Here is a 14,689-nt window from a genome sequence, read left to right on the forward strand (position 1 = left end):
CCCTAAACATTACCAAAAAAAATCTCAACAATACAAGGAGAAAAAAATGAAAAAGACAACACACTTCAGCATCATAAAACTGTCCTTGAAAATGCTATTTCTGATAAAGACACCCACCCTCAAAGACTATTGTTATGCTCAATGAAAGGTTCCTTTACCATTTACAAATTTTATAAAACCTTTATTTCTTGGTTGCCATCCTTAATAATACAGTTATTGCCCTGGCAATGATATTTAAATTGACATTTTTGTTTTGTGAAAGGAATAAATACTTGTATTATTTTTATTTTACTTCCTTCATCTTCCACATGTGTAGAAGTCAAAAATAAATAAGGGAAGTGGACTGGCTCAAGAGATAGGGCATCTACCTACCATACTGGAAGGTCCAGGGTTTGATACCCAGCACCTCCTGACCCATGTGGTGAGCTGGCCCATGCGCGAAGCTGCCACACAAGGAGTGCTATGCCACGCAGGGGCGCCCCCGTGTGGGGATGCCCCATGTGCAAGGAGTGTGCCCTGCAAGGAGAGCCGCCTACGTGAAAAAAGTGCGCCTGCCCTGAAGTGGTACCGCACACATGGAGAGCTGACGCAGCAAGATGACGCAACAAAAAGAGACACAGATTCCCGGTGCTGCCGACACAGAACACAGAGCAAATGGAAACAAAGACCAGACAACGGTGTGTATGGGGGGGGGGGGCGGTCAGGAATAAATAAAATAAATCTTTTAAAAAAGAAAATAAATAACAGCCTCTCTCCTACTGCCTTTCATATTAAAAAACGTTGAGAGTGTTTTTAAACTAACACAGGAAAGTAAAGAGTGAGTTTAGGGTCATTTAGAAAATAACATTATAAGAAGAAAAGTAGAATTTTCAAAATTATACTTTTATTCTTCAAATCATATCTTTTTATGTCACATAAGCTATACCCAGAACATCTTCAAAGGCAATACTTACTATAACTGCCAGGAGATTTTTCTTCATAGGTAAAATGAAGTTGCAATTCTTCCTCTGACATCTCACAAATGAACACTTTCAGCAAGCAGCAAATAATAAACAAAGCATTGTGTGTCTGCCAAATGAATATGTGGCTAAAAAGGAAAGACCAAAATCACACAAGAATCAATGCTTAATCATGAGCACGATCAGTGCATTTTTAGTCCATGATTTCTTAACCACCTGTAAACCATTCTCCCCAGCCTATCTATAATATTAAAACAATGCCCTTATATTTTAATTGCTCATGATTTATTATACTGAACCAGTATTCTCTACTACATTATGATTCATATCTCATTCTCTGTGATAGCAAGTCAACTTAATAATAATCTTTCATGATGCCTGGAGGCATGACTGCTCTTTGTTCTTAACATTTAATTTGCCTGATATATTGGCAAATCAAAGAAAAGAAACCTAAAAAAGGATGGTAGCATAAAGAAAGTATATGGAAATACATAACCAAAAATGTAAACGGGCTATCACCAGTAGCACAGTACAATACTAGCTGTTTGTATTAAGAACCATGAACTGAAAATAAAACCTTTAATTTGATTCACTGTTACTTGTTTAGAAGGCAGGCCAACAATCTTTTAAGAGGCTGCCACCCAAAAATGGCTTTAAAAATACTTTAGTACATAAAAAGATTAACCTTCCACTGAATCTCATATGAAAGAAATAAAGGCAACAGATGTGGAATGAAAGAATATTCAGGCTAAGTCACTATTTTAACCGGATATACCAGCAGTGATAATGGGGGAATATTTTACTCCTTTTAGAATAATTGCATCACTATCAATCTTAAAGAATGTATTTCTAAAAATTGTCTGAACTGTTGAAATCAAACAGGTTCCAGATTTTATAATAAACTCACTCCAATGACTTGGACACAAAACTAAAACCTCATTCTTTTACCTTTTCCAATAATAATGTAACTCCTTCACAGGTATTTTGAAAAAGACAATCATCTACTAATAAATGAAATATACTATTCATGTTGTTAAGCAAAAAGAGAACATAATTTAATGAGCCAGCTTACTTCTGACATTCTGCTGAAAGTTTAAGTTCTTTGGTTCTAGAAAGGAAGACCTTAATTAGGGCACCAAGGTTTCCTGTCCGAGGATTGTTTTCAACTGCAAGAGAAGAAAAGTTTTAAAAAGTTAAAAGAATTGAAATCAAGGTGAGTATATTGCAATGTTTATAAAAACCAGACGTCTAATTCAAGTTGCTCTTTGACCAACCTTATTTTAAATTACACATCTAAAAAGGGAAATAAGAAATAAGTGCTGCTTCATAATTCGTAACAACAACAACAAATGTTTTACAACCAGAAAATGATAACAACATAGGAAGAAGCAGTCATCTCATCTAAGGAAATACATAACAGCTAAAAGATACACTTGATTTACAAACATATATCCCTTTCTCTTCAGAAAAGCAGACTTTAAAAACAATCAAAATATCAAATAAATATAATAAAAATATGTAAAAATGCATAATCCATATACCCATTATATAGAAAATAATAAACTATAGAAGTAAAATTCTATTACTTGAGAAGATAAAAATTTTAAAGGATTTATTAAACAATACAAATTTTTAAAAGTTTAAAAGATGGGCATTTCAGGAAAGCCTGCCTAAAGAGTTGAGAGAATATGTTGTGGGACTCAGAAAATCTGGTTTCTAGATTAAGTCTATAATTAACCAGATACTGAATCTCAGACAAATCACTTTACTTCTCCAAACTCAGTTTCCTCATCTGTAAAGAGACAACACGTATCATATATACTAAGTGCCTTGCATGTATTACTCTCATTTAACCAGCAAACCAACCATATGGGAAAAGCACCAATATTACCTGGTTTTGACACACCCTCACCTGTAGGTTGTTCCATGCTCAAGGTCACATCCTTCTCTAATGAGCTAAAACCAGGCTCTAAACCATTGTTCCATAAACCCCTTTACATAAAGGAATTACATCTTATGAAACATAAAAGTTCTGTCAGGCTGTATCACAAGTCACAGAATCACAGAAACTTAGGGATTCATCCAGGGAAGCGGATTTGGCTCAACTGATAGAGCATCCGCCTACCATACAGGAAGTCCAGGGTTCAAACCCAGGGCCTCCTGACCCGTGCAGTGAGCTGGCCCACGCACAGTACTGACATGCGCAAGGAGTACCGTGCCACGCAGGGGTGTCCCCCGCATAGGAAAGCCCCATGTGCAAGGAGTGCGCCCCGTTAAGGAGAGCCGCCCAGCATGAAAGAAAGTGCAGCCTGCCCAAGAATGGCGCTGCACACACAGAGAGCTGACACAACATGATGACGCACCAAAAAGAAACTCAGATTTCCGGTGCCACTGATAAGGATAGAAGCAGTCACAGAAGAGCACACGGTGAATGGACACAGAGAACAGACAACTGGCGGGGGGGAGGGGGGGGAGAAATAAATAAATAAATAAATATAAATCTTAAAAAAACAAAAACAAAATGTATTAATCAAATGCAATGAATGTTCCACACTGATGAAATAGTTTGGTCATGCAGGAGGAACGTGGGAGGATGAGTCAGGATATATGTGATCCTCTTATATTTTTTAATGTAACATTTTTTATGATCTATGTATCTTTAAAAAACATAAATTAGAAAAAATCTATTTAAAAAAAAAAAAGAGATCGACCATTTAGTGAGAACCTTTAATTTTACTGATGAAAATAAAACAAAAACCCAAGGGTCCAGAGAGGCTAACTCTTGGGCCTAAAGTCAACAATGTTAGTAATAAGTACTCTCAGACTTTTTGAAAACCAGAAAGCAAATATGCAAAGGCATTGGCCTGTCCTGCCAGGAGAATTCATTTTTGTGCAAATCTTGGAATTATGCTTTTGCTGCCATTCCAATGCATATATTTGAACTTCCTGAAAATGTTTCAAATATTAGAAAGATGTAGTTATCTAGCTTCTTTTTTTTAAATTCAGGTCTACACATACATACTTTAAAAACTGTGTATGAGAACAAGTACACCATTACAGCATACCTACATTGTGCTTAAAAACGGCAAGATCAATTCAGGTACACCTACTGGCTATGTGTTCTGGACACAGCTTAAGAGTCAATGCAAATAACTGCATAAGTTTCTCATTGAGACAAAATGCTATTGCATCTATTCAAAGTGTGGTTCATAGAGTAGCAGTAAGAGCATACCTGGGAGCTCACTGGAAGTGCAGAATCCGAAACTTGTCCTAAATCTACTGAAGTTGACAGTTCTTCCCAAGTTTAATGTGCATATAAATCACAAGGTGTTATTATTGAAAGGATATTTCTGGTTTCCCAAATGCAAAGTGTTACTTGAGCTTACGGGTCTAACAATCTTCCAGGTAATGCCCCATGCTGCTGATTAAGAAGCTAAAATGTAACAAGGTACAGAATTTGCTGTCAGGAGAGTTTTGTTTTTTGTTTTTTGTTTTTTTAAAGATTTATTTATTTATTTAATTTCCCCCCCTCCCCTGGTTGTCTGTTCTTGGTGTCTATTTGCTGCGTCTTGTTTCTTTGTCCGCTTCTGTTATCATCAGCGGCACGGGAAGTGTGGGCGGCGCCATTCCTGGGCAGGCTGCTCTTTCTTTTCACGCTGGGCGGCTCTCCTCACGGGCGCACTCCTTGAGCGTGGGGCTCCCCCACGTGGGGGACACCCTTGCGTGGCGCGGCACTCCTTGCGCGCATCAGCACTGCGCATGGCCAGCTCCACACGGGTCAAGGAGGCCCGGGGTTTGAACCGCGGACCTCCCATATGGCAGACGGACGCGTTTTTGTCCAACTTTCCTAAATAAGAATAGATGGGGAACAAGACAAGGACGCCCACTTTCACTGCTGTTCAATGTTGCATTGCAAGTTCTGGCCAGGGGAGAAAGGAAGGAAAGAAGGAAGGACATCCAAATAGGAAGTGAAAAGGTAAAACTATTTCTATGCCTAAACGGCATGATTTTAAATATAAAAAATCCACCGAATTCACAAGAAAGCTACTAGAGCTCATAAACAAATTCGGCAAAGTTGCAGAATACAAGATTTTTTTTTCTTTGTTTACTTATTTTTTTAAATTCTTTTAAGGTACATAGATCACAAAAAATGTTACGTTAAAAAATATAAGATGTTCCCATATACCCCACACCCCACCCCCACACCCCACCCCCACACACCCTACCCCCCCCACTCCTCCCATATCTACAACCTCTTTCATCATTGTGGCACATTCATTGCATTTGGTGAAGAATACAAGATTAATAAGCAAAAATCAGTTGTGTTTCTTCACAGCAGCAATGAACAATCCAAAACAGAAATTAACAGTTTCATTTAAAATAGCATTTTAAGGGATAAAATATTTAAGAGTAAATTCATCCAAAGAGGTTAAAGACTTCTACAATGAAACTACAAAACACTTCTGGAAGTCATTGTAAGAAAACCAAAACAAGTAGAAAGACATCTCAAGTTTATGGACTGGAAGACTTGATTTTGTTAAGATATCAATACTACCCAAGTAATATACAGATTCAACATAATTCCTATGGAAATTGCAATAGTCGATTTTGCAAAAATGGGAGAGCCAATGAACAAATTTATATGGAATTGCAAGGGGCCCAAAATAGTTACAACAATACTGAAAAAGAAGGACGAATGTGGAAAACTCACACTTCCCAATTTCAAAACTTACACCAATGAACAAAGACCTAAACATAAAGCCAGGACCACAAAACTCCTAGAAGATAATATAGGGAAACATCTACTTGTAGCATGAGAGGGTCTTTTAAACCTTACAGCCAGAGCACGAGCAACAAAAGAAAAAATAAACATGTGGGACCTCCTCAAAATTAAAATCTCAGCAGAGCGCACATAGCTCAATGGTGGAGCACCTGCTTCCCGTGTATGAGGTCCTGGGTTCAATCCCCCATACCTCCTAGAAGAAGAAGAAAGTTAAACACTTCTGCACCTAAAAGGACTTTGTGAAGAGGGTAAAAAGGCAGCACACTCAATGGGAGAAAATATTTGGAAATCACATATCTGACAAAGGTCTTATATCATGATATATAAAGACATCCTACAACTCAACAATAAAAAGACAAATGACCTGATTAAAAAATGGGCAAAAGACTTGGAGAGACATTTTTCTAAAGATAATACAAACAGCAAAGGAACACATGCAAAAACATTCAACGTCACTGGCTATTAGAGAAATGCAAATCAAATCTACAATGAGATATTATTTCACACCTAGTAGAATGACCACTATTTAAAAAATAGAAACTTATGAGTTTTGGAAAGGATGTGAAGAGATAGAAACGCTTATTCACTGCTGGTGGGAATACAAAATGGTAAAGCCACTGTGGAAGTCTGTTTGGCAGTTCCTAAGGAAGTTAGATAAAAGCCTACTATGTGACCCGGTAAAACCATTACTAAGGATACCTCCAGAAGAACTGAGAGTAGTAACACGAACAGACATTTGCACACCAATGTTCACAATAGAGTTATTCACAATAGCCAAAAGATGGAAACCACCCAGGGGACCATCAACTGATGAATGGATAAACAAACTGTGATGTATACACATGACGGAATATTATTCAGCTGTAAGAAGAAATGAAGTCATGAAGCATATGACAATATGGATGAACCTGGAGGATATTATCTTGAGTGAAGCAAACCAGACAGGAAAGGACAAATATTGTATGATTTCACGATTATGGACTAAATATAATGAGCAAACTCATGGAGTTAACAACTAGAATTTAGTCACCAGAGAACAGAATGTGGTTAAAGAATGGAAAGCTGAGGCTTAATCTGTGCAGAACTGAGAAAAAGTTGTTTGTAAATGTTTGGAAATAAGAGAAATGGTGAAAGCACATCATAGGATTTGTAATTAGTAGCACTAACATAAGGGTATGATAGTGATTTGTTCTTGTTGCTTTTTGGAGTAAAGAAAATGCTCTAATATTGATTGAAATAATGAATGCACAAATCTGTTTATCCTAGATGATACTGATTGTAGACTTTAGATAATTAAATGGTTTATGAAAAACGAAAAATAATAGGGTGAGATGGGAGAAAAATACACTAAATGTAAGATATGGACTATAGTTGGTAATAATACTTTGACAATGTTCTTTCATAATTTGTTACAAATGTTTCACAACAATGCAGGATGGTGGTGGTGGGGTGATATATGGGAGCCCTGTATGATGTTATATATATTTGTTGTGAAAATTCACAATTTTTACTAAACACTTATTGTTTATGTACATTCATCTATGAAAGTTATATTTCAATTTTTTTAATGAAAAAAAAAACTTACAACAAAGTTACAGTAATCAAAACCATGTGGATTTGGTATAACTATAGACATACAGACAAATGGTATAGAATTGAAAGTACCAAAATAAACCCATACATCTATGACCAATTTATTTATATCCTTTTCTTTTTTGAAAGATTTTATTTATCTCCCCCCACCTCACCCCGTTTTTGCAGTTACTGCCTGCTCTCTGTGTCCATTTGCTGTGTGCTCTGTGTCTGCTTGTCTTCTCTTTAGGAGGCACTGAGAACCGAAACTGGGACCTCCCATGTGGAAGAGAGGCGCTCAGTCACCCGAGCCACCTCAGCTCCCTTGTTTGAGTGTCTCCCATTGTCTTTCCTCTTTGTATCTCTTTTGTTGCATCATCATGTTGCGTCAGCTCGCTGTGTGTGCCCACCGCACCAGCTTGCCTTCTCCAGGAGGAACCAGAAACTGAACCCAGGACCTACCTCTGTGGTAGGCAGAAGCCCAATCGTTGGAGCCACATCCACTTGCCCCAACTGATTTTTGGCAAGGGTGCTTAGTTCATTCAATGAAGAAAAACAGTCTCTTTAACAAATGGTACTGGGAAAACCTGACTTCCATATGCAGAAGAATGAAGTTGGACCCTTACATCATACCATATTCAAAAATTGATTCAAAATGGCTCAAACCTCAACATAAGAATTATAATCATAAAACATTTAGAAGAAATCACAGGGCTACTTCCAGGAAGTTGGTGGACTAGAAAGATATGGGATTCTTCCCTTGCAGAAAGATAGCTAGAGGACAGGTTGAAACAGCCTGGAAAAATATCTTCTAGGGTTTAGGACGCCAGGCAGAGGCTGGACACCACCAGGGAAGAGAAAGGGAAAGAGTGGGGAGTTGGGAAGGCAAAACAGTGAACTGAGCCCAGTGGCTGCCACTGCTGGCACCCTCCCCCACACTGAAGACACTTTCGAAGCCTCAGGCCTCGGAACCCGCTACGAAGGAGGCTCCAGGGATCCACCACCCCAGGAAAAGGAGAGAGAGGGACCCAGCCTAAGGCTGACCAGCTTCTGACCCGCAAATTTGCTCTGCTGTGCCCCACAAACACTTCCAGGCTGGGTGGGGCCATGCCACTGCTTCCCTTCCAAGTTCACAAGGGACTAAAGATCTGGGACTAAAGAGATCCCACCCTCCTCATCTCCCTCTCTAATAGCTGGGACTGATAGTTGAGGATGCTGAGGGCAATGAAATTATTTCCTACATGGGAAAAGGAAGGGGGCTGCCAGAGAAGGCTGGAGAACCCAAAACACACTCAATTACAAGACTCTGGGCCTCCAGGCAGGAAACTCTATCACACTGATCCAAGTCTGTATTGCAGCAAACATACTCAAACCAGGCAATAAACTGAGAGAACTGCCAAAGAACACCATCTGCTGGCAGACTAAGGAAGTACACATGACAAAATTAAAAGTAAAAAGTACGAGGTGTTGGTAGAGATGTGCGGGGCCCCTGAATGATGTTATACATGTTTGCTTTATAAGTTCATAATTTTTATTCTATACTTATTGTTTATGTATGTTCATAGATAAATAATATAAAATAATGATAATAAGGTGGGTTGGGAATTTCTTCTATATTCTATATTCTATATTCTATATTCTCTTCCAGAACTCCCTTGTCTTTTTCTTTCAGGCTATAAGGTTTCCTTTAATATTTCCTGCAAAGGTGGATTCTTTTTATCTGAACACTCTTAATTTCTGATTGTTTGTGAATATTTTATATCGACCTTCCTATTTGAAGGCCAGTTTTGCTGGTAAAGAATTCTTGGCTGGAGTTTTTCTCTTTAGGTATCCTAATTTTATCATACCACTGTCCTTTTGCCTCCATGGTTTCTGATGAGAAATCCATGCTCAGTCTTATTGGGCGTCCGTTGGGTGTGATGGTTTGCTTCTCCTTTGCTGCTCTCAGAATTTTTCTTTATCTTTGATATTTGACATTCTGAGTAGTGTGGAGCTGGCCCACGCATAGTGCTGATGCACGCAGGGAGTGCCGTGCCACGCAGGGGTGTCCCCCATGTTGGGGAGCCCCACGTGCAAGGAGAGCAACCCCGTAAGGAGAGCCACCCAGTGTGACAGAAAGTGCAGCCTGCCCTGGAATGGTGCCGCACACGTGGAGAGCAGACACAACAAGATGACGCAAGAAAAAGAAACACAGATTCCTGTGCCGCTAACAACAACAGAAGCGGACAAAGAAGATGCAGCAAATAGACACAGAACAGACAACTGGGGCGGGGGTGGGGGGAAGAGGAGAGAAATAAATAAATCTTAAAAAAAAGAAAAGAAAACAAGCAGACACACAGAGCACACAACAAGTAGAAAGCAAGCACAAACAATGGAGGAGGTGGACAGAAATAAATATATCATAAAAGACATATATAGAAGGAAAATACCTCAATATGATAAAAAGGCATATATGAAAAACCCACAGTCAACATCATACTCAATGGGGAAGGGTTGAAAGCTTTCCCTTAAGATGGGGAACAAGACAAGGATGCCCACAGTCACCAGTGTTATTTAAAATTTATTAGAAATTCTAGCTAGAGCAATTAGACAAGAAAAAAAAAAAAACTAAAGACATCCAACTAGGAAAAGGGGAAGTAAAACTTTATTTTCAGATGACATGATCCTATATTTAGAAAATTCTGAAAAGTCTGCAACAAAGCTACGTAAGGTAACAAATAGTTCAGCAAAGTGGCAGGATACCAGATGAACATGCAAAAGCCAGTAATGTTTTTGTACCCTAGTACTGAACAATCTGAGGAGGATATCAGGCAAAAGCAACAAAAAGACTGAAATACCTAGGAATCAATTTAACCAAAGATGTAATGGACCTAAATGCAGAAAACTAAAAACAATGCTAAAAGAAAGCAATGAAGACCTACACAAATGGAAAGACATTCCATGTTCATGGATTGGAAGACTAAATATCATGAAGATGTCAATCCTACCCAAACTGATTTAGAGATTCAATGCAATACCTATCAAAATTCCAACAGCCTACTTTATAGATACAGAAAAGCAATTACCAAATTCATTTGGAAGGGAAAGTGCACCTGAGTAGCCAATAGAATTCATAAAAGATGAGCAAAAAGGGAGGAATTTCAATGCATGACCTTGAAACATACCACAAAGCTACAGTAGTTAAAACTGCATGGTACTGTTGTAAAGATAGAACAATGATGAGTGAACAGAATTGAGAGTCCAGGAGTGAACTCTCACCCTTATGGTCAACTGACAAACCTATCAAGTCCATGTTAACAGGATACAACAGTCTCTTCAATAATTGGTGCTGGGAGAACTGGATACCTATAACCAAAAGGATGAAAGAGGACCTCTATCTCACTTTCTATACAAGAATCAACGCAAAATGGATCCAAGACCTAAATATAAAAGCCAGGACCATAAAACTACTAGAAGAAAATGTAGGGAAACATCTTGAAGACTTTTGTGGTAGAGGATGGTTTCTTGGATGTTACACCCAATGCATGCGCAATAAAAGAAAAAATAGATAAACGGGACCTCCTCAAAATTAAACACTGTTATACCTCACAGGACTTTGTTACAAGGGTGAAAAGGCAGTCAACTCAATGGGAGAAAATATTTGGAAATCATACGTCCAATAAGGATTTAATATCCATAACACACAAAGAGATGCTATACCCAACAATAAAAAGACAAATGATCCAATTAAAAAATGGGCAAAAGACTTGAATAGACATTTGTCCAAAGAAGAAACACAAATGGCAAAAAAACACACAAAAAATTTTCAAAATCACTCATGATTAGGGAAATGCAAATCAAAACTACATGAGGTATCATTTCACAATTTAGAATGGCCACTATTATAAAAAGACAGAAAACTACAAGTGTTGGAGAGGATGTGGAGAGATAGGAACACTTATTCATTGTTGGTGGGAATGCAGAATGGTATAGCCACCGTGGAGGATTGTTTGGCAGTTCCTGAAAAAGTTGAATATAGATTTTCCATGTGGGTTGGTTTTTATAAAGGGTATTTATTTGGAGTAGGAGCTTACAGATATCAGGGCATAAAGCATAAGTTAATTCCTTCACCAAAGTCTATTTCCTTGGAGTAAGATGGCTGCCAACATCTGTTGGCTTCCTGGGCTCCTCTCTTACCAGTTCTTTTTTTTTTTTTTAAAGATTTATTTTTATTTATTTAATTCCCCTCCCCTCCCCCGGTTGTCTGTTCTCTGTGTCTTCTTGCTGCGTCTTGTCTCTTTGTCCGCTTCTGTTGTCGTCAGCGGCACGGGAAGTGTGGGCGGCGCCATTCCTCGGCAGGCTGCTCCCTCCTTCACGCTGGGCGGCTCTCCCTATGGGTGCACTCCTTGCGCGTGGGGCTCCCCTACGCGGGGGACACCCCTGTGTGGCAGGGCACTCCCTGCGCGCATCAGCACTGCACATGGGCCAGCTCCACACAGGTCAAGGAGGCCCGGGGCTTGAACCGCGGGCCTCCCATGTGGTAGACGGACGCCCTAACCACTGGGCCAAAGTCTGTTTCCCTCTTACCAGTTCTTGCTTCCCTCTGGGCTCAGGGTTCCTCTCTTCCTGGGGCTTGCTTCTCTTTCCTCTGTGTGCTTACTTCCCAGGGCTCCAGCTTAAGACTTCAGCATCAAACTCTTAACATTAAAACTCCAAAATTAGAAACCCTCCAACTCTGTCCTTTGCCATGCCTTTTATCTGAGTCCCCACCTGCTAAGGGGTGGGGACTCAATACTAGCCCAAGAGGTTTACTTGATTAAGTAATTCTTATAATCTAAATGCCTTGAGGAAAAGACCAGTGTAGTTACAAACATAATCCAGTATTTCTTTTTGGAATTCATCAATAATATCAAACTGCTATACCCTGCAATACTACTACTGGGAATATACTCAGAATAACTGAGAGCAGTGACACGAATAGACATCTGCACACCTATGTTCATAGTGGTGTTATTCATGATTGCCAAAAGTTGGAAACAACCCAGGAGTCCGTCAATCGATGAATGGAGATTTCAGGGAAAAACTTTTTAAAAAGATAGTTAATATTTGTAAGTACTTCTCCGTGTGAGTTAATATTACCTAGCTGTTGTAAGTTAAAACAAAATACTGAAACAAATGGAAAGGTGAGGCTGAAAATGACTAAAATTGTCATTTAGAATTCTAACTTCACAGTCTTGTCTTCACTCAACATCTTTAGATAACTAAATGACTTTACAGCTATTATAAATTTTAATAAATGGTTAACTATTTTTAAAAATATCCTCAGGTGTTAGAGAAAGCAACCAGACTAGGTGATTGATGTAATGAAAACTCTGTGTACTTTTTCCATTAATTTATTTGGCACATATTTACTGAGCTATTCATAAGTGCCCAAACACTGTTTTCAGGCACTAATGAGATACCTATAAACAGAACTCCCTAACTTCACAGATCTTATATTGTAATGCAATGTTTTTCACAATACCGATAATGTTGGAGATCGGGGCCATACATCAATAAAATTAAATACATTCAATGGTTTTAAAAATCATTACCCAATCGTAGACCCAAGATTACAAACTATCTCAATGGTAGAAACAAGGCAATTTAACAGCATCAAAGTTAATTGGTAAAATCCAAATGCTTTAAGTCAATGAGCTTCAGAAACCAAAGTAGGAATGGGAGTTATCTGACAGGAGGATAGAAAAGGATAAGACAAAAGTATAGAATCTGACAGGGTTCATATCCCAGCTCCACCACTGGAGGGACATTTGTCAACCTATTTAAAGTCCCCATATCTCAGTTTCCTCATCTGTAAAATCAAGATAACAATAATACCTAAGTAATGGAAAATCCAACCTATCTGACTCTTGTGCTTGTACTTGTAGCAGTCTGTTAACAAAATTGGCATTTGCATAAAGAAGAGAATTCCCCATCACGACAGGAGTTCAAGCAAAGTCTGGGTAACATTCAGATAAGGGTATTGTAAAGAGGAATTCCATTTGAAGTGAAAGATTGGATATGCTTTTAGTCCAATCCTGAAACAACTTTTTGCAATATCTCACTAAAATACTAATGAGACTAAAGATCCAATAACCAAAGTACAGGAAATTTAGAGGATAGGAGACATGTTACCAATACCATGGCAATACAATCAACGAAATCTGCATTGTGAGATATGCTACCATACCCATCCACCATCCAGTTCTTCGATAAATTGAGGAATGAAAAAAAACAAAACAAAAAAACCACCAGAGAGATGGAAAAGGACCCTAAAGATGAAAAGAAACATGAGAAATATCAACCAATAGTACAGTGTGAACCTTATTTGGCTCTTGATTCAACAAACTAACACAATTAGAAATCTGAACACTCACTGCATATTCTAACTAAGACAATGGCATTGTTTTTTCCTTTAAGAATCCTTATCATTGACAGAAACATATTTTTATGGATGAAATGGTAATATCTGTATGTGAGATTTGGGTTAAATTAACATAAGGATGTTTTTTATTTATTTGTTTTTTAAAAACACTTTTTTCTACATATGTTAAATACTTCAGAGGATTAAGGATACAGATGAAACAAGACTGTCAATGAATTAAAAATAACTGAGGCTGGGAAATAATACGGGGAGCTCATTATACTATCCTGTCTACTTTTGTATAAGCATAAAAATTACCAAAATTAAAAATTAAATAAAATATCCCGGAAGACATACAAAAAGATACAAGTTCACAAAACTGTGTTTTAGTCAGCCAAAGGGGCACTGAAGCAAAGTACCAGAAATCTGTTGGCTTTTATACAGGGTATTTATTTAGGGTAGAAGCTTACAGCTTATATATAAGGCCCTAAAGAGTCCGGCTCAAGGTTACTTCCTCACCAAACTCTGTTGCCATGTGTTGAAGCAAAATAGTGGGCAATCTTTGCCTACTCTCTCCTTCCTTCTTCTTCTTAAGGTTCACTGGCCCTAGCGTCTTCCAGTCTCAGCTGTAGGCTGACATAGGACTCGTTTCTTTTCAGGCTCAGCTGCTCTGTTCTCTTCACAAGGTCAATTTAAACTATCAAGCGAATGGCTCATCTCTCTTCCTGGGGCCTCTGCCATGTCTATAGAGCTGTCTCTCTTCCTCTGTGTTCTTCTCTCTATTTCTGTGTTTCCTTGATTGAGTGTCCGTTTATAGAGCCCACAAAAAGGCTGGGGACTCAAACTGAGTAGCCCTAATGATGTGGTAGACTCAACATAATTTAATCAAAGACATCTCAGCTGAATCTAATACAATCAAAGGGTATCAAATATCAAACCCAGAGGAACAGACCACTTTACAAACAACCTATATCTCTTTTTGGAATTCATAGA

General features: G+C 38.5%; 1 protein-coding gene across 5 annotated transcripts in view; it reads right to left on the minus strand.

The window, feature by feature from the left end:
• Window positions 1-14,689, minus strand: part of DYM (dymeclin) — a 542,345-nt gene that overhangs the window by 390,255 nt on the left and 137,401 nt on the right. For all 5 annotated transcript variants that reach the window (XM_071208556.1, XM_058277682.2, XM_058277681.2 and 2 more), the window contains 2 exons: window positions 2,032-2,125; window positions 954-1,087 (listed from right to left, as the gene is read on the minus strand). In XM_071208556.1, the coding sequence (XP_071064657.1) occupies window positions 954-1,087; window positions 2,032-2,125 (228 nt within the window). The remainder of the gene's footprint in view (window positions 1-953; window positions 1,088-2,031; window positions 2,126-14,689) is intronic.

This window comes from Dasypus novemcinctus, chromosome 16 (assembly GCF_030445035.2).
Source record: "Dasypus novemcinctus isolate mDasNov1 chromosome 16, mDasNov1.1.hap2, whole genome shotgun sequence".
NCBI lineage: Eukaryota > Metazoa > Chordata > Mammalia > Cingulata > Dasypodidae > Dasypus > Dasypus novemcinctus.